Here is a 25376-nt window from a genome sequence, read left to right as displayed (position 1 = left end):
GTGGAATTGGAAACAACTATGTTAAAAATAATTTCCTTGAAGAATTTGAGTGCTCATAGAACTATCAGCTGTTCAATAAAGTTACAGCGTCCTTCACTCTTCACTTGGCAGTGAGAAGGAGGAATAGCTTCTCTACATTTGTTTATTTAAATATCATGCTAAATTTGCCATGGTTTCCAAATATTTAGCATTTTCAGTTGCTGACTTTGGAAGGGTTTTGCCTATATAAGGATTACAGGCTTTGAAAGGAATATGTTCTGAAATACAATTAAACCACTAAATGATCATTACTGTTGGAGTAGCTGAGATGAGAATATGTCTCTGCTTTTCTTGTAGAATTATAGGTACAAATCTTACAGTAAGAGTCCCCTGCAGAGTACCTTTCTGGTGATGGGTCATGCTTAACTGTGTTGAGTCATGCTACTGATACTGAGTCTTTAGTCTAAAGGCAGCAGTTCTTCTGATTGGTTATTAATGTTTTTTAAAAATGGGAATACTTTTCCATGTTTGTACACTGAATTTTTATCTTTAGAGTTTGATATGCATTTCTTAAAATCTAGTTTTCTCTTACCAATGTCAGAAGTTCTTACATTATTTCTCTTTGCATATCTTCTGAGAAAATGAACATATTTCTTTCCTATTTTAAAGTCTGAAAAAGGGATAACCCATATAATGTCTTGAAAAATACTAAGTCTATAGCTGAATATGGTGCAAAGAATTCATTTGCCAATCTGGTATAAACAATCTTCTAATCAAAAAGTATGTTCACGTACTAGGGTTTTTTGTTTCTTTTGTTCTTTTGGGGTTTTTTTTTGGCAGTATAGTTGTGTCAGCTGAGGTTGGATAAGAATGTATGTGACAGTTTAATGAGTATTGCCATGACAACAAAACTTAGCAGTGCAAGGAAATGCTGAAAACCCCTTCACAGAAGATCTGGGATTAGTACTGCTGCTTTTAGGCTCAGTGTATCAGCCACCCTGGAGTCACTGAACTTAACAGAGAAAGCTCAATGTCACAAGGAGGCTATTTAAAGATTACCTAATACCACCTTCAGTGTGGTAGTAGAAAAAGCAGCTCTTCTGCAAAAACAAATGAGATTCAGCAACTGAAGAGATAAATCTCCCAGCTGAGCTAAGGTTTTAGCAGTAGAGGAGACTGAAATACTTTTAAAAGAGACATTATAGAGAAAGGACACAAAGAGCCATAAAGGATGTGCTAAACTGGATCATAAACTTAATAAGAGTGAAGGTATGTCTGAATAGGGAGAAGAATTATCTTCCTGGAGCAGAAGAGAATATATATGCTTATTGTGTAGGCCAGAAATCTAACACAAGGGTACAGTAAGCACTGCAAAGTGCTTGAAACCGAAGGAAAGCTATAATATCCACAAGCTGACATTTGCTTCTGAGAGGGCAAGATTCAAACTGAAAATAAATTATGACAGAACACAACGAATTAGATAAAATCCTATCAAACAAAACCAGGTGGGGCAGGACTTCATCCTCAGTCAAGAGACACAATTTATAGCAAAGCACATACAGATTAAAGATACTGGCAAAGAACCCCCCCTTCCAACTTTGTATATCTCCACACCTTATATAAGGAGCTAAACTTTCCAGCGAAACATTCCCCTTCCTTAAAGCCAGCTCTCAAGTGTATGCAAAGGCTCCTGGGGAAGGGGAGAACCACCAGCAGGGAGGGTACTTTATTTAAGATGAAGCTGCAGCCGCTGCCAGGCTGCCGTGCCCTCGCTGAAATCTGCTGAGGCTGTGCCGCTGCCTGCTGGAGCACAGCTGCACTACAGCTTGGAACTACAAACTAGGGAGATTGCTTCTGCAAGTACTCTCTTTCTAAATCATTAGTCATCATGCATATAGAATGAGAGCTGACAGTTTTTTTTTTCTTTTTTTTTCCCCCTTCAAAGCCTAGATCCTGAGATTCACTAATCCTATTTAAATAGCTGCTGAGATAGGATTGATCTGCCACTCAAAAATCATCTTTGTTCAAGACGTCTATTTGTTTGAGAAGTTAGCCTAATGAAAGCTGGGACAAAATGGCTATGCATATCTTCATGCTTAATAAATTTATTTAAACCTATTCTTAAATGTGGGTAGATGGCAAAAAACGTATTGATGCTGACTGGATATGAAACTAGCATTTTATGATCCATAGAATAATTATGGAAAGGCCTACTTCTTAAATATTGTATTAGATTCAGTGATACATTTGAAATAAAAAATGTTTTGCACTGTGACAAGCCAGTGCTACCTGTTTTTTATTTCCAAAGCCCACCTTATAGGAGTTGCTTAAGTATGAAATGTTTTATATGTGTCAAATCTGTTCCCTGCTACTTGTAGTCTTGTGGTTGAATGTAACAGGACATAATACACTTTGAGTGTGGGCTCTGACCATATATTTGTCGATGATTTCTGCTGAAGTGATAGCTTATATGTTAACAAAAGGGTTATTGGCAGTCTGAACAAGAAAATGCTTTTGCAAAAGACATTCTTATGTCTTCAAAATCAAATCAGATCTGCACTTTCTCCCTGGTCATTGTAAAGTCATACTATGCTGACCAACTTTGTAAGTCTAATAATGGGAAATAGGACAACTGTAGGATATACTTTCTGTATCTGAAGAGGAGTTAGTTGTTGCTCCATCCATTATTCTTAGAAAGGGTTATCATAAAAATTGTAAAACATTGGAAGAACCCACACTTCTGAACCAGTTCTTTTGCCATTAGCAAAACCTTGTTCTGGGGCTCAGCATGCAGAAGTGCACTGGTACATGAACGGTTGAGATATGGTACCACTGAGTAAAGGTTTCTCATTACTCTGTGGTGATATGTGGAGCTTTTCAGAGCAAATACAGAACAAATGTACTGTATTTTGATCCTACACAGTGCCATATATTCCAACGGATTGCCTGATGAATATTCCTTTCTAACTACCTTTCGGATGACTGGGGCCACACTTCAGAAATACTGGACTATTTGGCAGATTCAGGATTCTTCAGGAAAAGAACAAGTTGGAGTGAATCTCAATGGTCAAATGAAAAGCGTTGAGTTTTCTTATAAAGGAGCAGATGGAAGACACCAAACAGCATCATTTTTACATTTGCCTTTCTTGTTTGACTCCCAATGGCACAAGCTTATGATAATTGTGGAAGCAAACAGTGTCACGCTTTTTATTGACTGTATTAAAATAGAGTCCTTAAACATAAAACCGAAAGGGAAAATCAACACTGATGGCTTTGCTGTGCTTGGTAAACTTAAAAATAACCCTCAAATTTCAGTTCCGGTAAGTTTCAAAATCTTTTATTTATTCAAAAAGTGTTTTACATTAAATACGGGGCTTTGTTTTGTGGAATGCATGTTTAAATTATTTCTGAAAGCAGAAATTGCAGAAAATAAGTCCTTGGTAGGTAAGTACTAGCTGTATTTTTTAAAAATTTTGTACTTCTACCTTGTAAGTTAAGAGATGACCAAGATTATGTCTAAATTTCAATAATGAAAATTCCTAGACATCCCTGTATTGTTACAACTCTGAAGTAGAAGAGTGAAGTGAGACAACTTTAAACTATATTTCACACTGTTTGCAAAAAAATGTGGACACAGGTTAACCAGTGTTGCGTAAATCCGAAAGGGAAGACATTACAAGAAAATAATATTTAATCACCTCTGTATGTTTAGTTGCTGTATTGTACTGGATTGAAATCAATTTTACATGAGAATGCCAGCAGAAAGCTGCCCCATGTGTCTGAAGGGATCTATCTAACATGCTGTTATCAATGTGGATGACGAAATTTAAATAGTTGAAAAGTTATACTAATTCTGTTGAAAGCAAGAGCTAGTCTTTGAAAATGTAAATAAAAATAATCAACTGGAGCTGATAGTGTGGAAATTAGAATATTACAAATTAACATATGTATCTTAGCTTTGCTAACTGCTCGGAGCAATACTGATGGATGAATGGATAGATGGGATGATGAAAACATTACACATTAGATATATTCTATGCATGTTAGTAGGATGAAAAAAATTCTATGCCAATACTGATTTCCTCTTCAGAAAGATAGATTACGTGCAGATAAATCTATCAGTATTAATAATTTTACAGCACCTGGTATTCAGTGCTAGAGCAAACTGTGACCTCAAGTTAGACATAGAGTCATCCCTTTAAAAACTAGCAGGGTTCCTTTGCCTCTTGAAGTAGTGATTCCCAATGGCAGCTGACAAATGAGGAGAGAGATGTGGTATCAAGGTCACCTTGTCCTTCTGTTGGTACTTTGACTGACCTTTGGCCAGGATTAAAGAGTGAAGAAAAGCAGAAGAGCAATTTGGAATCTTATCCTCTTTCCTCTCCAGCCTGCATTTTGCAGAGACTTTTTCTTTTCAGCAAGGTATAAAAATGAGCAGCATTGGTCACCCAGGGCTCTTCAGGCATTTGGTGGGGAAGTGTCTGTCATTATGTTCTGCCTTGCCTGTGTTTAAGACTGTACATCTTTAGGCACCAGTGTGGATCTATCGTAATTATAGGACAACCTCCTTTAGGGATGAAAGAACAAAATTGAATTAAATAATTTTTATAACTTTCCATTTATAATGCAAAATATTTTTTATTGCTTTAGTGTGTTTCTGGGAAGATTTGGTTGTATGAAATATATTTTATGAAAAAAGTAAAATATTTGCATGAGTTAGGCTTTAAAATGAGTATGATGCATGCATCTTGACCAAAAGAATAATGAAGCACTGGAACAAATTATCAGGGAAGACAGAAAGTCAGCATGACACCATATTCTTAAAATGAGTTTGGATGTCTAAAATTACACTTTATTTTAGACAGAACTGACTTAGGACTTATTTTACTGAGTTGCATAGCCTGTGCTGGGAAGCCCAAAAAGGCAATGGTAGTGGTTCTACTTGATATTACAATAATGAAGATTTAGGAAGCCCATATCCTCTGAAATGATGATAAAGAAATTACATGGTCAGATGGACTAATAATTTTTAAATGTCTATTTATATTGCAGAAATTTCTGGTTTAGCCTGTGTACTTTATTTCTCTTTAAATTGACTAAATAAATATATGTTTGGGGCTATTCTAGTCTTTAACTTACTTGAATGTAAGTTTAAATATCTCAGCAGTCTTGGTTATTTAATATGCCCTAGGCACAGCCTTTAATTTACTCCCAGGCATTGTTAAAGTATATTACTTCCAGTCGTAGAATTTTAAAAGGACATAAATTGTGTGTTTCCTATTCTTTTTTTGCAGCATTCTGGTGAGGGCCCTGTTTATCTTGCAGAATAGGTCAACTTCTCAGAGGTGCACTGTAACACACATAATTTTAAAAGGGATTCTTTATTGCTTGTTATTACTATGAGTGCCTAGGAGAATAATAGACACAGTTCCATTAGAAACTGCATCTTGCCTTTCAGCCTTTACAAAGATTTATTCCAGGATATCTGGAATGCTTTATGGTGGACAAATTTTTACACAGATTCACAGCTGCATTTTTTTTTTAATATAAAATATCTTAAAGTTTTAACTTTTTATCTAAAAGTAATTAATGTAATCCATTATAAACTCTAAGCAAGATAAGATTAACATAATTTCAAAACTGAAAAGGAATTTAATCTCTAAATTACATGTTTTTTATAGGAAGGTAAGGGGATTAATTTCTTACTGCTCAAATTATAACTTCTGTGAGATGATATAATTGCCTTAATTCCTGTGATTTCAGAGGCATTACCATGTCTTTTTCATAATCAATATTAAACACTTTGCTAGAAGGGAATCTTGGTCATAATTTAATTGACATTTAATGCTGCTAACTAGCTCAGGGAAGCTACATGACTTGAATTATCCACTACATGACTTGAATTATCTAAGAGGAAGCTGCTTGTCAATATTTGTTTAACAGGGATTAATTTACACCATAGAACAGATTGTGTATGTGTACTGTAAAAAGTCATATCTTGTTTTTTTTCACCCTGTGAAATTTCACATTCAGAAGGCTGAACCTTAGCTATGGAAAGCCAAATAACACCAGAACTGACTGTAATGTTCAAAGGTTTTAAAAAAAGATGCAAGGAGAAAGAAGCTCTAAAAACCTATTTCAGAGATGTCAAAAAATGGATAAAACATGTTTAAAATAGCTCTGGAATGAGATGCATTTAAATATATGTAATTTATTCTTGGTCACTTGATATATGTACAAATGTTGACAGCAGACCTATCTTGGAAGAAACATAGATGTCCTTGACAAGGTATCGTAGAAAATCTTCACATGAAAAATTGCTTAGCTGAGTTGTACTTCCCCAGGAGGGGTGACTTCCCCTGGATCATCACCAAGCCAGCAGTAGCCCCTATTGAACTGCTAAATGCATCCCTGTGACTGACTTTATACTGAAAATACTACCCTACGTATTTAGGTCTCATTTGCATTTTACCTAACCTTCACTTCTCTCAACTAAAACACTAATAAGACAGCTGAATTACATGGCTGATATTGAGATGTGCAAAGATGGTGGGCATTTGCAGAAATTTCTGTAGAATTTAAGGTGACAAAACAGTGAACAACCAGACACAGTTAATTATATCTGTGCTGACTAAGAAATGAAGAGGAAACAGAAATCCTATAGGAATCCTGACAAATGTATGTCAGGAATACTGACCTATGGGGTCTTAAACATTCTTTGTAGTTTAACTCCAGATAGCAACAAAGCCCCACACAGCCACTTGCTCACTCTACTCCATGGTGAGATGAGAACTGAGAAAGTAAAAGTAAGGAAACTTGTGGATTGAAGTAAAGACACTTTAATAGGTAAAGCTCAAGCCATGCACACAGCCAAAGCAAAATGAGGAATTAATTCACCACTTTCCAATGGGAGGCAGGTGTTCAGTCATCTCCAGGAAAGCAGGGCTCCATCACATGTAACAGTGACTTGGGAAGAAAAAGGAGCATCACTTCAACCTCCCCCTGCCCTTTCCTTCTTCTCCCAACTTTATGTTCTGAGCGCGATGTCGTATGGGATCAGTGGGATCAGCTATCCTGGCTGTGTCCCCTCCCAAGTCCCTCTGCACTCCCAGCCTCCTTGCTGATGGGGTGGGGTCAAAGGCAGAAAAAGCCTTGACTCTGTCCAAGCACTGCTCAGCAATAACAAAATCATCCCTGTGCTATCAAGTCTGCTCCCAGCACAAATCCAAAACACAGCTCCATACCAGCTACCATGAAAATAAACTCTACCTCAGGCAAAACCAGCACATCACCTTTGAGTTTAAAAGGTTACATTTTAATACCTTTGCTTTATGATTACCCCTAAATTACTTGAGGTTCATTTCTGAAAACTTTATGACTGTACTTAATCCTTAATAACACTGTCTATTGATATTGGTAGAACACCTACATGAGATGTCTTCAAAATAATGGCATCCTTTAAATCATCTTAACATAACCAACAAGATCATTGTGAAATACTGGCAAGGGAAAAGATACCTTGACAGCAAGGCTAGAACATATTTGCCCTTATCTCACCTCTCCCAAATCAATGGGAAGCCAGTCACATCTTTTACTTTTCCACCAGAAGAGTTTAATTTTTAGTTTTCTAAAAAAGTTGAGAGGTTTCAACTTTTGTTTTATATAGCCTCAAGGCAGAGTTAGCTTTCTTCTTTTCATAGCTGGTACAGAGCTGTGTTTCGGATTTAGTGTGAGGATACTGTTGACAACTTACTCCTGTTTGGGCTGTTGGTATTGTATGGCTGCCTTGTAGTATTAAATTAGAATTAGTTCTTTCATATGTATATTATGGCACTCAATTGGCTACTATTATGATGGCTTGAAAATAACAAGTGGATAAAGGAGGCAAAGAATTGGCTCAGAGATGGTGGTGTCAGTTAACAGGTAAAAGAAACAAGGGCACTCCTGTTGTGTTCCAGTCTCAGCACTCTGGAAACTGAGTTGACTGCAAACAGGACAGTAGAGATGTGATAAAGAGGATTTCAGGAGTGGCAGCACGTCGGCTGGTTTATGTCCCCTCTTTAAAAGACCTCCACAGTTAGGGGTGGGGGAATGCAAGGCAAAGTGCTGTTCCACCTGTAGCTATTGGCATTAAATACCTAGCGTTTAATCCTCTTCATAGTGTGCTAGTATTCCACTTCTTACACATTCGGACAGAGCGACCATTGACCCGAATTAATATGATCTTTTCTCCTTTGCCAGTTCGAGATCCAGTGGATGGTGATCCACTGCGACCCCCTACGACCCCAGCGCGAAGGCTGCGGCGAGCTGCCGGCTCGGGTGAGAGACCTGCCCTGTGCTGTGCTGTCCTGTGCCATCCTGTTCCGTCTGCCGCTGCAGCCCACGGGAGTCTCATTTTTTTCTCCCCCTTCCTGACCGGTGATGCTCTTTTTTACCATACCTGCCGATATTCGGTGCTTTTAGAAATCCAACCCTCCAGAGCAGCAGCAGCAGCAACCGCCTCATTTTAACCCCTCCGTGACTTGCTGTCTGCCCCGCTGCTGGCGGGCGGCTGTGCCGGGCAGGCTGCGGGGCTGTGCCGGGCAGGCTGCGGGGCTGTGCCCGGCAGGCTGCGGGGCTGTGCCCGGCAGGCTGCGGGGCTGTGCCCGGCAGGCGGAGGGGCTGTGCCCGGCGGGCGGAGGGGCTGTGCCGGGGGGGCGGAGGGGCTGTGCCGGGGGGGCGGAGGGGCTGTGCCCGGCGGGCGGAGGGGCTGTGCCGGGGGGGCGGAGGGGCTGTGCCGGGCAGGCGGAGGGGCTGTGCCCGGCGGGCGGAGGGGCTGTGCCGGGCGGGCGGAGGGGCTGTGCCCGGCGGGCGGAGGGGCTGTGCCCGGCGGGCGGAGGGGCTGTGCCGGGCAGGCTGCGGGGCTGTGCCCGGCGGGCGGAGGGGCTGTGCCGGGGGGGCGGAGGGGCTGTGCCGGGCAGGCTGCGGGGCTGTGCCCGGCGGGCGGAGGGGCTGTGCCGGGCGGGCGGAGGGGCTGTGCCCGGCGGGCGAAGGGGCTGTGCCCGGCAGCCGGAGGGGCTGTCGCGGCCGCCCCCGGCATCGCCGCCGCACCGGAGCCCGGCGGCGGGGGGCTGGCGGGGCCGGCGGGGTCGGTGTCCGACCCGGCAGCAGCAGGACAAAGGGTTAAGGCGCTGCTGGCACTCCGTCCTCGCCTGCCCGGCCGCCAGCCTTCCTCCAATCCCCGCGACCCTGCCCGGGGCCGGGCCGCAGCCGGGAGGGGCTCCGGCCGCGCTCACCTTCCGCCCGCCCGCCCCGGCAGCTTCAGGCTGCTCCCTCCATCCATGGCCCGGCGCCTCCTGCCCCTGGGGCTTTTCCTGCAGGCGCTTTGCCTCGTCCTGGCTCAAGTAAGTTTGTTCTGACTTTGGCTCTGCTTTACTGTTTTTTATGTTTCTTCCCTCGCAGGTTACCCAGACGGGAATCGAGGTAAGTGTGAGGGAGCGGACGGAGCTCGGGGTGCTGGTGCAGAGGGACGAAGGCTGCTCTGCCGTGCCCTGGCGCACACCCGCCGAGGGTGCTTGTCCCGTGTCCCCCCAGCAGCTGCGGGTGACGCTGCGGATGCGAACTGAGCGCAGGGCAGTGGTACCTGCGCGCCTGCCAGGCGGGCACAGAACAGGTAACACCGCCGGGGCTTGGGCTCCACATGCAGTTGCCGCCGGACGGAATATTTCTGGGAATTCTGCTGTGCGGAGGAAATATGTCCAGAGAAGCAGCGCTGTGGGAACCAAGGGACCAGGCTCAGGGCCCGGGGCAGCCTCCTGCTCACAGAGCCCCGTTGTGGGGCCACGGGCAGAGCTCACTCCAAGGAGAACAGAGCCCCCCATTATAGGCACGGAGACCTGCAGCTGCCTTTCCCTGAGTTTCCACAGGCTGCGGCGCCTGCTACCTCCCCGCGGGAGCCCGGCGCTTTGAGAAAGTGCCTCTGTAGATGTTAATGCAATCCCGAGGAGCCAGGGGAAACTGCTGAGCCCGTCAGTGAAGCAGGGGTGTTTTAAATTTTCTTTGCTAGTATGAACTCTAAGGAAAACTGTCTCCTTTGTGTTGGCAGAAAGAGTAATTAGTATAGTGATTTTCCGTGTTGGATTCGCAAAGATACTTACATTTCTGCCACCCTGTCATTGCCGTGGGGCATTCAGATCTTGCTGCATGGGGAGTGGAGCCCACCTGGCTCTGGCAGCATTGTGGGCACCGGAGGGTGGCTGGGCCCAGGGAGGAGGGTTTAGCACCTTCCCCATTTCTTTGGTGAGGGCAGTGTTGCCAGTCCTCATAGTGGCAGTCAAAACAGGATATAGGGCCTATGATATACATGGGGTGAGAATGCAGGTCCTTGTCACAGCTGTGGCCTCCTGACTAGCCCATAGCCTCTAAATGTGCTGGTCCTCTCAGAATGGCTCCATGGTTTGCCAGGCTCTAATTGCTCCTTTTTTTTACTCCTTGTCAGAGAGGCCCCCCTGGTCCACCAGGCCCCCCAGGTCCACCAGGGCCACCAGGAGTTCCCGGTATTGATGGCATTGATGTAAGTGTTTCCCATGCCCTGCTTAGGAAGTAGGAAATGCTTTGAGCTGTATCTGCATTATCTGACAGCCTATGATCTTCAGGAGTTTGAATTTGGCTGCAGATACATGAAGGAATTGATGGGTCTCATGCTCTGTAGTAGGCTGGAGTGAGTGAGGGAAGCAGATTTTCAGATTATTTTTGGCATAGAAAACTCAGGATTATTTATTTTGTGTAATCAGGATCATATGCTGTGTTTATCTGCCATTAATGGGGTGTAAGGGTTTTATAAATCTAATCTCAAAAGGGATTACATAGTGATGCCCACTCATACTAAATTATGATAAGGATTTGTGGCATTATCCCTGATAGAAGCCACTACATATGTTCCCTTGATTACCATCAGAAGTTTCTCTGATGATTTCTGTTATAGCAATTATGTTGATTTAATATTTATTTTCTACAATAAGAGTTCAGGATTATTTCTGATAATCTGTAAATCAGTTATTTCCATGAAGGACCATAAAAGGTTCTGACCATTCTAATACCTTCTTTTTCATATCTTGGTAGGGGGAGAGAGGCCCAAAGGGCCCCCCTGGTCCACCGGTAAGTGATTTCAGCTACTTTTCATTTGCTTCTGCTAGAGAAGAAATTTTGAGTTTTGTTTCTGCTTCCCTCTGTGAAACCTGCTTAACTGTCCATTTAAATCCTGAAGGGTCCAGATGGGGATGCAGGCAAACCAGGATCCCCTGGGTTACCTGGAGAGCCGGGAGCTGATGTGAGTACACTTGATTTTTTATAATTTCCGTCTATTTGTTTTCTTCAAGAATAAATAAATAAAGCATGAGGACTGTCAGTGCTGTCACCTGGCCCTGGAGAAGGCACTGGGCAGTAGGACTCATGCTGTGGCCTCTGGAAGCCACCTGTGGTCGAAGGGCAAAGCTGCGAGGGCATGAGGAAGATCAGCTGATGCATCTTCCTATCCTGTCAAAAATAATAGAGAAGACTGAATTTTCAACATTATCTAGTGTTGATGGCCTGTTAGGTCATACCTCTTGAATAAATTTGTGGCTATAAAAATGCCTTCAAACATTTTTTGGACACTTCATATTTCTCTCTCTTGAGAGTGCTGTTAAAAAGCACTTCTTGTTATGAAGCAAAATTGTTGCATTAGTACTTAGATGTTATGCCAAGAGGTAGACAAGCTTATATTTAATTTACAAAAGCTTTTAAAACTTTAAAAATTTAAGATATCATAAACAAATGTTATATACCATAAAACTGTGTTAGAGGGTATTGCAAATTATATAAATGAGAAAGCCTAGTATCTATTTAAGGTTGCAATGCTGTAAGATGTTAATATTTAATTTGCTTTTGGGAAGAGATTTAGTGGACATGGAGCTGGAAGAGTCTTTAATTAAACTGTTCAAATTGTAAGAGGAAATGGGCTTTGTGAATGACATCTCATACCACTTCACATCTTCCTAAAAAAATACAGGCCCACAACCCCTATAAGCAGATCTTTAGAAGTCATTGCCTCACAATTTTCACTTAAGGCATAATTTTATTTTCCTTGCCAAAATTAACGGGAACACAATCACATGAAACAGAACACATTAAACTCAGCTCAGCTTTTGGCATCTGTTCACACTTGTATATTCCCTCATATTAGGTGATGAGTGAAAATGTAATGCTAGAGGACAGTCCTTTGAAATACTGAACCTTTTTTATTTTCACCTGAAGAAAAAAAAGGAGACCTTATTTTACTTCCACTGTGCATTCAAACTTTAATTGGTGTTTTAGATTTATAATACCTTCTGTGTTTAATTGGTGAGGAAGTTCTGACTTTTTAAATTGCATTTTATTTGAAAAATTATTTCAATGTCAGGTTTAATAGACTGTAAAAAGGTACTGTACAGTAATTGCTTGTAATGATCGTGTAAGCTTTCAAAATCAAATTGTTGGAACAATTGTGTGAACATTGAATTGCTGGAAGCATACCAAAAACGTGGAAGTGTACCAAATAAATAAAACTAATAGATAAATGTAAAACAAAAACTCTTCAGGATATCAGGAAATTTCTAAACCATATAAGATGACTATAAAATTGGAAACAAAAGGAAAAATAAGAAATCCAAATGAATTCCTGGTTATAATACCATGGTTAGTTTATAATTTTAGCCAAATAGACAAGTTCAAAGGGTAAATTGAAGTCCAGCATGGCAGCTTTCTGGGTTTTTGTTTTATGTTGCTGTTGTCAATGAAACTTTTATTGGAAATGGACAACACTGACAGTTTTTGTTTTTAACCTTAGCTATGAAATAAATTCATCAATCTCCTTTTAAGAGAGAGATTTAATTACTTGCTTTATTTAATTGTGATGTAATTGTTGAAGATACAGCACTGATGCTTGTCACTAGAAGCTAGCACTTTGAACTTGTGCAGTTCTATCTGTACATGTAAATAAATATTTGGATTGCAAGGCTTCTGCAGTTACTAATTTAATTTAATAGTCTTGTTTTTCTATGTTACATAATGGTTTTTGTTGTGATTAAGAAAAACACATAACCCTTGAATTAACATTGTATAACTCACTTCCAAAGGGATTCACAGGACCTGATGGCTCACGTGGAGCCCCAGGACCAAAAGGACAGAAGGTAGGAACAAAATTATTAATGGAATGATGCATTTTTTCAAAGCAGCATTTTTGTTTGTCTCTATGTGACTAATAAGATGCTGCTGCCTGTCTTACAATCCTGACATACCTATGGGATACACATGTACTGGGCCCTTTTCAAACAGCATGAAGAAGGTTCCATTCTCACAGCCAGCAGTAAGGAATGGTGGCTGGCATTACATTGTTGACATTAAGGTTGAGCATCTTCAATAAAGTTGAGGCCCTTTCCATCTTGTATTGCAATTGTGCCACCATAATCTGCAGCGTGAACCAGCTCAGTGAAACCTGGTTTCATCATAAATTAAACAAATGAAATATAAATCAGAAGTCAGAGTAACAAGCATGTTTGAGTTTTAGGGGGTGGGGGAATACAGCCAGAGGCTGTATCTTTTTAATACTGAGAAAGTCTTTCCTTTCCACCAACTGAAACCAGCACAGCATTAATGAATTAAATAATACATGCAGACTATATCTACTAAATGATATCCTCCAAAAGGTGAGAGAATATCTTCCTGTATATTGTTTACAAAACTTGATGCTAACGCCTCTTAAAAACTCAATTTTTATCCTTTAAAGGGGGAGCCAGGACAGCCAGGTGCTCGTGGACTTCCAGTAAGTAATGCATTTAGTATACAAAGAGGATTTTTACATCTTAAGTATTATTATGAAGGCTTCTTACCACTAAATGTAGTGAAGAAATGTAGTGAAGAAAAGAAAACTATTTCTGGGGTTTCAAAGAACTCATAAATTACTGAAGTAGTACTTTAGGGAACCGTATTGTCTTTATATCTAAGTGTACAAATATTACTGAAAGGCTATGTTTGGTTTGCATGCTGTAGAAAAGAAAGGAGCATGTGTGATGGAGTCCCAAGTTTTGGACTTATAGCATTCTTTTCCATCTCTGTGAAAATGCTGTGGAGATGAGAGCCCATGTGTCATTTGCATATGGGAGCCTACAGTTATTCCTGTTTTCAACCTCTTGCCATGTGTTTAAATGGCATCATTGAAGTGTAAATTCTGTGAGACTCCTTGTGCTATTTGCAGTTCTGAATGAAAACAGGCCAAAATATCAGAAAGGACATGCAAAGAGTACTGTTCTGGTTAGCACAAAGATGGATATAACATCCATTTTTAGGGGCTGAAAATAATTGTAAATTTTAGGAGTTTTGCTGGTAAAAGAAGTGAATGATGGTTGGCATGTAGGAATTTAGCTTAGGAAAAAACCTCAAGGAAGATGAGTAAATAACAAGATTATTTGAATAAATTATAATAAGAATGCATATAATTAAAATTTAATGAAAAATTAGATTTAATTTGGAGAAATTATTTAAATTAAATAGAAGAGGTATGGTATTCCGGTATAACATTTCTTGTGTATTTGTATTTTTGACCTTTTCCTAATAATTCTCATTAAAAATGTATATTTAACAATTATTTTGATAGTTGGCCAAAGAGAAAATGATAAAGTTATTCTTGAAGGTGTAACATGATAGACATGTTCAAACTCAAGATAAATCACTTTGTGGACACTTTAATTTTCATGGATGCTCATTTTCACCCGAAAATTTGGAAAATAGGTCATATAATGGCTGGCTGGTCTGCAGGCTCAATATATGAGTTGAATTTAGTCACAGAAAATACCAGAATTGAGGTGGGTTCTAGGTAGACTGAAACCCCTTACATTTTTCTGTTAGAGGTTTTTTCTTTTTCTTCTTCTTTTTTTTTTTTTTTTTTTTGTTTGTTTGTTTGCTTGCTTGTTTTTTTTTTTTTTTTTGTTTTTGATGTCGACTAGATGGGGAAATAATTTCCGGGTTGTATGCCATGCACATTACAATAGCTAGATGCAAAGAAGAGGTAGTTAAACTCTGTCAGGTGTTTTTGCTCAGATGATATGGGAGAAAATGACTGGAAGGATGGACCACCTATCCTATGAGGAAAGGCAGAGAATACTGTGATTGTTCAGCCTAGAAAAGACATGGCTTGGGGATGACCTAATTGCAGCCTTCCAGTATCTGAAGGGACCCTACAAGAGAGCTGGAGAGAGGGTTTTTAAAAGGGCATGTGGTGGCAGGACAAGGGGAAATGGCTTTAAACTGAAAGAGAGTAGGTTTAGATTAGATACTAGGAAGAGATTCTTTGCTGTGGGGGTGCTTAGACTCTGGAACAGGTTACCCAGAGAAGATTTGCATGCTCCATCCTTGGAAGTGTTTAAGGCCAAGTTGGATTGTGCTCTGAGCACTTGGGTCTAATGGAAAGTGTCCCTACTCATGGCAATTTGAACTAGGTGATCTTTAATCTCCCTTCCAAACCAAGCCATTCTGTAATTTTATGGTAGGAGAAAATGGGCAAATAAAACTGAATTACTGAAATACTTGGATAAAGTACCGGGGCATTTTAGCCTGTCAAAGAAAAACTAAATCGGGGAAAACGTACATAATTTTAGCTCACCTTTTACAGAAGAATGCAAGAATGATTAATTTAAGACCTTCCAGAGTAAGTGTGTGCGTAGAACATGTATAAAGAGGGTTAATCTCAATTCGGAGGTAGAGATGTTAATTTGGGAAAGCAGGAAACTGGACCAACTTGTCAAGGTAGAATGCTGATTCTTTTCCAGAGCAGCAGGACTTTTGTCACCATATTTTGAGACTGTAAAAGCAATAAATCTGATGAGATTTTGGACCATTGTTCAAAGCTGAGTGATTTTGTTTGCCCTGAGACTTTCAGTCCTAAAGTGATAACGCTTCAGTGAACCTCAGTAGGGATTGCCTTTGGAGTTGTTCTGCCTCTGCTTAATAAGCAAGTGAAGCTTGTATTTTCAGGTGAATCCACGGGAATATTTATAATGAGGAAAAGAGAATTTCAATTTATTTAAAAGAAGAGAAAATATGGATATACTTAGTCAAGTAATGTCATTACCCTTCTACTTATTAAGATTTATCCTTAGGCCTCACTTGTTAGGAAGAAGCCTAGTGATTGATTTTGTAGCTCCATAGTTGTTAACCCATACATGCTGAGTCCATATAGAGAGATTAATGCTCAAAATAAATCTCCTAGGAAAACATGTATAAATACAATTTTTCCTCTGATGAATAGCTGTATTCCACTGAAGAAATTGTGCAGCTACTGGAAGATTCTCAAAATGGCCAGTACTGGTCATCTGACCTTTAGTGAGATTATACCTACTTAAAAAATCCACAAAAATGAAAAACCAAACCAACAACAACAAACCTGACAACCCCACTACCTAAACAAACAAGAACCCCAACAGGGCCCACCTACTGTAAAAACAAAACAAACAAAAAACCCAAGTAGAAATGGTAGTGCTGGAGTGCCATTGCTCTAATTTTCAGATTCAGAGACTTTTGGAGAAGCTCTTACTAGAAATGTAGCAAGCTGTTTAACCTTTGCACTTCTTTGGTTTGATCCATGAAAGCTCATTTACCAGAAACATAGTGAGCACAATTATGAATCTGCATACTGTCTACATGATTAATTGAGTGCTTAGATGTAATTATGCACTGCTTTGAATACTGTCAGCGGCTTTTTGCAAGTGGAGTAGTCCCTGGATAGTTATCCAAAGACTTCATTTTTCACAAAACCTCTTGTTTAAGTTATTAAAATGCTCAGTGCAAGCAGAAAATCAGAAGCCTTGGGTACAACACTAATTAGTTTTAAATTATTATCACTGTTTTTCATGCTCCTCTAGTGATATTTATCTGCCAAGTTAGGACTTTTGGTTATCTTCAAGATTGCATATTAAGGACAAAAAGTTTTATATACAGCTATTGCTTCTCTGCTTCTGTCACCTTTTCTTCTCCAGAATGTACCCTGACAATGTTATCATCCCCTTTTTTTACATTTTTTCCTGCTTCATAATTTTGTTTTAATTTATTCTCTTTGTCTCATCTCTTTGGTGGATAATCTTTTAAAGGACAAGGTTACAAAGTTCTTAGAATTCTTGTGATTAATTTAAGTAATATTTTTGTTCAAGTAATTTAAATATGCTGATGTCTCTCACCTGTCATGGTAGATGGACCTGGGGTTGTGTTACATTAAGTGCATGATTGCACTCTTCAGTCCATTGTCTCTTTTAGTTCCCTCTAGCTTTTCTATGAGCTGATATTTTGCTAGTGGCTTACACGTGTGGCATATAGGGAGGACTATGTGTATTTAGTGACAGAGAATTTGAAAATATTTTAAGGTCTACTAAAACACAGTGTCCAGCGCAGGGTACACTTGCAAACACCGGGCTCTTTGTGGTGGATGGCAGGGGTACTTACCAGATGACAGGGTAGGTGCCTCTGAGGCAGGGCATGGTGGACTCTGGGTTGCTGGCCAGGTCTGTGCACTCCGTGTGCTCCGTGGGTCAGATGAGCACCTCCATAGCACACAGCAAGCACCTGGGCATGCCAGGCTGTGTGGAGAGCCTTTCCCTCTAGGACACAGACAGAGGAAGGAAGATGGGAGGCTGGTTGGGACAGGAACTGCTGAACTGCTCTGTTTATGTCCTTACTGATGATGGCCCTGGAGCTGCTCTCAGCTTTACAACTTGGTCTGCTTGTAGGGAGTTCCTGGCCAGAAGGGTGGTGCAGCTGTGTGAGGAGGCATTGATTGCTGGGGGAGAGTCCCTGCTTTTTGCTGGGAAGGTGAAGAGATGCAGTGCAGTGGACAGAGGAGGGGACAGTGTGGGCTGGACTCAGTAGCCGTCGCTGCTTCTTTTGGTATCACTGACCTTCCCTGCCTCTGTTAGGGGGTGTGTTAGGAAGGGGTACTCCAATGAGACCTGCAAGCAGGTGGTTTCCTTCTTTTAGAGGCAGGGGATGTTATAATATTGAATATGTGATACAGTGATAGTTTGATTTGTATAGTCAAATATAGATATGCGTAATATGATGAATTGTAGCAAGGAAGTGTGAAGCAATAGCAAAGGGATTATGTAGGTTATGCAAGCTTACTTTCTGTTGTGCATCAAATGGTTAAAATGGAATGATTCGGATGAATGCTTGAAATTTTCTTTGTGTTATACTGGATTGATAATCTGTGGTATTTTACTCACATTCAGCCCAGGTGTCTTATGTCAAATCTCCTGAATATTTAAGTATATTTGGGATTTTGTATTTTAGTATTTCATACATATCACCAACACTGTTCTCCATAAAATTTTCTACTTGCTTTAATAATGCAAGATGGAGGGATCTGTTTTCTTAGAGGGAGTATATCATCCAAATAGGCAGAAACGTATTTGTATCTTGGACACTTCTTGTTAAAATGATTCAGAACAACACTGATGGAAAGTGTAAACAGAAGTTTTGTGTTCTTTCTCATTACCAAAAACTGTAAGTTCAATATATTTAGGCCTCAGGGAGCACTGTGGAGAAAAAAGTTCTCTTTTATTATAAATTCAAATGCACCTTTAGAAGGAAATTATTATAGCATAGGTATGTTTGTCATGGTACTCGATAATTAGTTAAACACAAAGCCTTTAATGTCTTCATTCCCTTGTGGGAGTAAATATGTTTATAAATATATGTAATGATACTGCAAGGCAAGTTAAACAGTAATTTAATATTCTCTACTGACACCAATTACCTGATAATAAAATTGATTTTTAACAGTAGTTAAACAAGATTTCAAAATTATTTGGCAGAATCAAATGAGGACTGTTTTACACCTTATTTTTTTCCTGAAATACTCTATTATTGGAAAACAGCTTTACTAGGTTTGCAACCCTCCCGATATTTCTGATCTCTTTTTTTTTTTCATATTTCACAGGGCAAGGGGCTTCTTGGACCACCTGTAAGTATCAATTTTATAATTCATAAGTATACTGTTCAATTAATCTGTTGGAATATTTAGAAAAGTTATTTTACTGTAATTAAAAGTATTCAGTGAAAAAAAGAGATGGCTTTATCCTGATGTTCTATGTCTATGTATGTTTTCTTCAGCTAGCCCTGAAGCTACAACACCCTGAGGTGTTGTGTAGGTCTATGGTATATGGGGCAAGAATGTTGGTGTCTGAAGGCATGGTTTTTTGTTTGTGAGAATTACATGTTCTCAGTCCTTGGATGTTTGTTATATAGGTATTATATGGTATAAAAATACTATTTATCTTGGTTGTTGCAGGGTCCAGCTGGTGCAGCAGGACTTCCCGGGGAAGTGGGTCTTGCTGGTCCACCTGTAAGTACTACTGTATTTGCTGAAAATGCAGGTTTATTCAATTGCTAGAAGGTACTTAAAGAAAAATGGGCCATCTAAATACTATCTGGGCTATCACAGCATTTTCAAACTTCTTTTTCCTCTGCAGTGATCACTGGATTATGTTTGAAGCTCATCAGAAATAAGAACAACATATAGCACAAAGTCAGGGCCACTTGTCAGATTAGAATTAAATGTTTCAGAGTGTCCCATACTCTACATCTCTTATTCAAGGAAAGCTGAAATCAAAAAGCAGAAATACAGGAAATGAAAACCTTAACTACTTAAACTACTGATTTTAATTTGCATACCAGTGAACATGACAATTCAGTATTTCCTCTCCATCTCACTTTAAGTGTGGCTCCATCAATTGACCTTACTACTGAACTGTGCACTCAGTTTCACCACACTTTACTGAAATGGAAGTTGAAACCTGTTGGTGCTTTTCTACTTGAAATCTGAAATAGCATTAAAATTTTTCTTAATAAAACCTACTTTTAAATGCAAATATACAAATGAATTAAAAAAGAATATTAAAAACTGCAAATTTGCTTCAGAAGATGATCCATCTAGCTCACTGTCTTGTCTGTAGGAAGGGTAAGAATGAATACCAAGGGAAGTGTACAGGCGATTTATAAAATGGCATTTGTCTGTCACACTGTCACACATTTTGGCAGTTAGTTGGTAGTTCAGAGACTGAATCAGAAATTGCATCTGTGATGCCTTTACAAAAGCTGCATGTGAACCTTTCTCCATTAATGCAGTCAGTATCTGAATCCATTTATATCCCAAGCCTCCATAATACATTGTTATGATGTGTCTCACAATGTAATTATACAGTGCATGGAAAGGAATGGCTGTATAGCTCTCATATTTTGAGACTTAATAATTTTTCTATATTAATTTTATTTATTGTATTTATGACTTACTGAAATGTAAAAAGTAATATTGAAATGACAATATTAAATGAAAAGGTGGTCTCTGTCTAATTATTAAATCCAGCTTAATTACAAACCTTCAAACAAATAATTTGCAGAGGTTCCACATTGTCTTTACTTATGAGAGCACTCAGCATCAAAATTTCACAAACAGGAAAAAATTCTAATTTGGTAAATTCCTCTTGTGCTCTGAAAAAGCACAAGAGGAATTTCTCCTCTATCTACTTTTGCCAGTTACTAGAATTCTTTTTGTTCATGTCTTTATAGCAGTTATAGAGGAGGAGTGCATAGATAATCCTGTGGTCAGATGTTTCAGATTTCTAAAGCAGGCAAAAATGTTTTGGTTTTCTTGTAACTCCTATTCATAACATGGCTGCCATTCTACTGAAAAAAAAAAAATAGTTTTCCCATTCTGTTCTGGGAGCCATGTTGTGGGTTGATGTTTTAACTGCCTACTCAGTCTGTCCTTCTGTAGCCACTTAATTTCTCACTGTTGCTGTATGCTCTGATTATGTGACTGCTGGTTATTATTACTATCAATCAACTAAATTATTTTACCATTTTTAAGGGAGATCCGGGAAAAAGAGGGCCCCCAGGGCTACCAGGACCTCCAGGTCCTCCAGTAAGTGTTATGTTTAATGTGTGCTAACATCTGAATTTTGTGTTGTTGCTGCTTGAACAGAACTTCTCCCCAGGTTCTACAGCTGAATACTTTAGGATAGCAGAAAGATTTTGATCTTCCAGTTAGAAAGCAAGTTTCCACTCTTGATGATTATAAAATGTAGTTTGAAATGCAAATTTTATAAGTTCTGTCATAATGCCTTCCCATTTCTGTAAACTGCAAATACGCAGGTTTTAAATTCCCCTGTGAATCATAATACTGTAGATGTAATCTTTGTTGGGTCTCGCTGGTATTACTTAAGTAGAGGCAAGCTTTTCTCTGTTAGGAGAAGAAAAGAATATTTGGCTCGTGAGACAGAAATACTCACTTCCAGGTGGGTTGAGTTCTGATGTCTTTCTTGCAATCAGATCTGCTACTTGCAAGGAATAAAAGAAAGTGTTTTGCCTCTCCAGGGGAACAGCTACCTTTTTTAACCTCTTGGGAGGAGGGATGTGTGTTATGCCTTTATCTTATGGCAATTTACCTGCCCAGAGAAAAAAAGTGGAGAGTTTGGCAGACACATCTCAGTCTGGGGGCTGGGAAATGCAAACCACTGGGAAAGGCATTGTGCTGCTATCTTTTCAAAAGCTGTACTAGTCCTCTGCTGGAAGCCTCCTCACCCCACTTTACAGGGACAGACCCTAAATACATATGCTTTATTTATGCCATGTTTCTTGTTTTCATGAAAGTTGCCAGAGAACTGGCATGGGCATTTTAAAAAACATTAATAGTAAATTGGAGAAGAGTAGTTTAGAAATAAGTGGAATTGAGCTTTCAACAGTGGCATATAGTGCTTCTATTCCTTAAAGTTCTGTCTGTGTTAGGTTTCTGAAGCGTCACAGTCCCACTCCAGTTGATGACATTACGGACCTAAATACTCTTGTCTTTTTAAAAATCCTTTTGCATATAGGAGGACAATTTTTAAGGAGCTCATTCCTTAAACTTTTCTGTGCTTTTCTCTGAAAACAGTGTGATCCCTCCCACTAGGCTTCAGAGAATCCAGCTGCTGCTGTGAAATAATATTTCTCTCTGTTGTGCCTCATAAACCTCCTGTTAGCTTCCATCAAGTATTTGATTTAATATGAGAAGAGGCCTTCCCCCACTGAGTCAATCTTATTGTACACTCATATCTAGTTAATTGCAACTGTCATTTACCAATACTTTTGGGAAAATTGCTTTCCCTATAAAAATAATTTTCTCTGTAAAGACCTGAATCTTTTGAATGGCACTAAGTTATTATAGAAATTGCCTTGGTTTCTGTAGGAAACTAATGGAGTTTGGACATATTTATTCTATATTTAACAGAAAGTATATTTGAGGTAGTTTTAAAAGCAAGAGAAATATTTTGGGTTTTTTTTGAAAAGTTGTTTTAAGTTAGAAGATAGGATCTCTAGTTCTATAATAAAATCCTACAGTTAAGATGTCTTTCATGTGAGTGATCCTTTGGTTGATTGTATTTCTCATTCCAGGTTTAGATGGTAGTTTTGTTTAATTACTGTGTTGCCTAATGAGTCATGTCTGGTTATTTCTGTATTACTGACTTTGATAAATTTAATTTAATTTAGGGAACGATTGGCCTGCAAGATGGCGACCTGTTGGTAAGATTATTGTCCATGTTTTTATTTCTATTTAAGTAATCTCAGACAATCTTATATGGCCTATGTGGTAATAACTGTGTGAATGCTTTTCTAGTGTCCCAGTGCTTGTCCTCCTGGCCGTCCAGGACATGCTGGCTTAATGGGTATGAAGGTAAGAGAACATTTTTCCAGTATTCCTTCCAGAGGTGATGTCTCAAGGTACTGGGTAGGGTAATTACTGACTTGAGAAAGGACATTGCACTGTTATAAAAAAGATTGCATCACTGTGCTTGCTTGTGGTTGTTCAACTCTTGATTGCCAAAATAACCTCTTGTTATTGAAATCTTGTGCTTCTCTAATCTTCACTGTAAAATTTATGTGTTGTCCTGAAAGGATTAGGGTATGCAAAGGACTGCTTCATTCACTTCCTGGATCATTTGTTGTCTGACTCCAGAAACTCTAAATATTCCTCCAGATCCTTAATCTTTTTGACTTCTTTTTTCCTTCCTGGGAGACCCGTAACATACTAAATTGAAATTAACATGTTTTGAGTCTCATTTTAGCTAAGATTTTTTTTTTTTTAATATATTCTTTGCTGGTTTCTAGAAATACTGTTGGTGTCTGGAAATTTTTATGGCATAACATAAGAAATACTTACCTGCGTAGAAATGCAGCCTTGTTAGATCCAGAAGCAGACATACTTCATATGTAATGTTTCCTAGACAGGTGAGGAAAGAGTAGTGAATGGGGTTTGAGAGGAAACAGCAAGACAGCTCTGAGCAATCTATGTCTGTTTTAGAAAACTGTATTTTACTTTTGAATAGTCTTTATATTTATTCATTTATTTTGGGTTTTTTTTGTGTTTATTTTAGGGGCAAAAAGGTTCAAAAGGAGAGTCTGGTGAACCAGGAAAACAAGGTTATAAGGTAAAATTAAAAAAGAGGAAAAAAACCGCTGAAGTTTTAATCAAACTAATAGTAGTTTAGCCTCACTTTCAAAAACAGTATTATATTCTGTTATAATTATTAATTGTTTTAACAGAATGCATGAAGCAATACTACATATCATAGTGCTCCAGAGCAACCAATGGCACTTTTTTATTCTCTATTCACCTGTACTATTTATTTATTATGATGCACAAATCATTCTCCTCTTGCTTTTTATTTTGAGTGTTCAGTTTAATTATTATAGAACTTATGGGGACAATTGAAGCTAAGTTTATTAACTGAAAGAGTTTCAAATATTTAAATGCAGGATAATTCCCTTAATTTACCAAGTTAGCTGCAGTACAGATGAATACTTAAATGAAGAATAAACATATTTGAGAGGGAAAGGACATAGTTTAAGTTCATAAAGAGAGGCCAAATCTGATTCATCTTGAAAATTGAAATGTTAACTCTCAAGGTGTTTAATTTGAATTAAAATTTTTATATAACCTCTTTAATATTGAAATATTTATAAGAAATTTTCACATTTGCACTACCTCAGTTAATGCTTGTTGTAGGAAAGATCATTAGAGAAAACTTTTTGCACTTTTAGTCTGGAAGAACAAGAAATTATAAAACTATAGAATATTTAGAGGTTGGAATAGACCTTAAAGATCATCTAGTCCCAGCCCCTCTGCCACGTGCAGAGACACCTCCTACTAGACCAGGTTTCTCAAGACGTTATCCAGTTTGGCCTTGAAGACTGCCAGGGTTGGGGCATCCACAACCTCTCTGGGCAGCCCATTCCAGTGTCTCACTACCCTCACAGTAAAGAATTTCTTCCTACTATATAACATAAATCTCCCCTCTTGCAGTTTGTACCCTTTATTCCTTGTCCTGTTACTACAGTTCCTGACAAAATCCTAAAGACATAAATGTCAAGAAAAAAATTGAATGAGAGATTAAGGGTAAAACATCATTATTCTTTATACTGAGGTTCCTCTAAAATTACCCATTTGAGTAATATTGAGTGTGAATCTGAATGAGTATCTGTCTGAGGAAGTGGTGTGATTTTATTTGGATTTCTTTCAGGACATGGTGACAGAAAACATTAAGTAAGAAATTCACCTCATACAGTCACAAAGCAATATGCATGGAATGGATTGGCTACAGATGTATTCCTTCTGCTTTCCCAGGGTGAAGAAGGGGACCAAGGACCCAGTGGTGAAGTGGGAGCTCAAGGCCCTCCAGTAAAGTATTTCCTTTTAAAGTGTTACTAATTTTCTTCATAATGACATATTTTTTTCTTACTATTTTAAGAAAACAGATATTACAGGACCTCCATGCACCTTTCTCTTTATTCTGCCATATTGTCTATGAATCAAAGTAGAATTTTTTAAGGACCCCCAAAACCTACATTATTGCTTGACACAAAGCTCCATATAGTTCTATAGAAAGGCTAACTTTAAAAACTGTTAAATGTCCTAAATTTTGTGTTGTGCTTGGATTGTGAAAACAATTGAATTTTTTTGCCCTTCACCTTCCTTTTCATAATTTTGATGACTCTGACTTCATTGTGTTTGAAACACAATCAGCTGTGAAATTCAGACTTAGTTGAGATTTGAGGATGAAGTTGTTTTGTCTTTTGCCTTGCATAAGAAGCATCCTTCAATCATATCTAGTTATTTTCTTGTCCTGAATCACTGTGCTTTATTTTTGTGAGCAACTTCAGTTTGTTCTCTGTGAGGTAACTGTGACTGAAAAGGACTAGGGAACAGAATAAAGAGGTCACTTTAAGTATGACAAACAGGCATGACACCTTAATTTCTATGGTTTATTTTCTGATGGGGTCTCATGCTTTTTTTCTTAGGCGTTAAAGTATTTATTTAATGC

The 25376-nt window shown here is 39.1% G+C and overlaps 1 protein-coding gene across 2 annotated transcripts in view; it reads left to right on the top strand.

Annotated features, from left to right (window-relative positions):
• COL9A1 (collagen type IX alpha 1 chain) overlaps nucleotides 1-25376 on the top strand; it is a 63695-nt gene that overhangs the window by 8032 nt on the left and 30287 nt on the right. The window contains exons 5-19 of one of the 2 annotated variants that reach the window (XM_021530152.4): nucleotides 2903-3299; nucleotides 8221-8298; nucleotides 9421-9441; nucleotides 10457-10531; nucleotides 11080-11115; nucleotides 11225-11287; nucleotides 13113-13166; nucleotides 13763-13798; nucleotides 18959-18982; nucleotides 19310-19363; nucleotides 20888-20941; nucleotides 22546-22578; nucleotides 22673-22729; nucleotides 23430-23483; nucleotides 24680-24733. In XM_021530152.4, coding sequence (XP_021385827.3) covers nucleotides 2903-3299; nucleotides 8221-8298; nucleotides 9421-9441; nucleotides 10457-10531; nucleotides 11080-11115; nucleotides 11225-11287; nucleotides 13113-13166; nucleotides 13763-13798; nucleotides 18959-18982; nucleotides 19310-19363; nucleotides 20888-20941; nucleotides 22546-22578; nucleotides 22673-22729; nucleotides 23430-23483; nucleotides 24680-24733 — 1090 coding nt within the window. Of the gene's footprint in view, nucleotides 1-2902; nucleotides 3300-8220; nucleotides 8299-9071; nucleotides 9363-9420; nucleotides 9442-10456; nucleotides 10532-11079; nucleotides 11116-11224; nucleotides 11288-13112; nucleotides 13167-13762; nucleotides 13799-18958; nucleotides 18983-19309; nucleotides 19364-20887; nucleotides 20942-22545; nucleotides 22579-22672; nucleotides 22730-23429; nucleotides 23484-24679; nucleotides 24734-25376 lie in introns of those variants that run through there. The other variant, XM_085576385.1, reaches the window with a different exon arrangement.

The sequence above is a fragment of the Lonchura striata genome, chromosome 3 (assembly GCF_050655825.1).
Source record: "Lonchura striata isolate lonStrDom1 chromosome 3, ASM5065582v1, whole genome shotgun sequence".
In the NCBI taxonomy this organism is placed as follows: Eukaryota; Metazoa; Chordata; class Aves; order Passeriformes; family Estrildidae; genus Lonchura; species Lonchura striata.
This window is presented reverse-complemented; position numbering and strand designations above follow the sequence as displayed.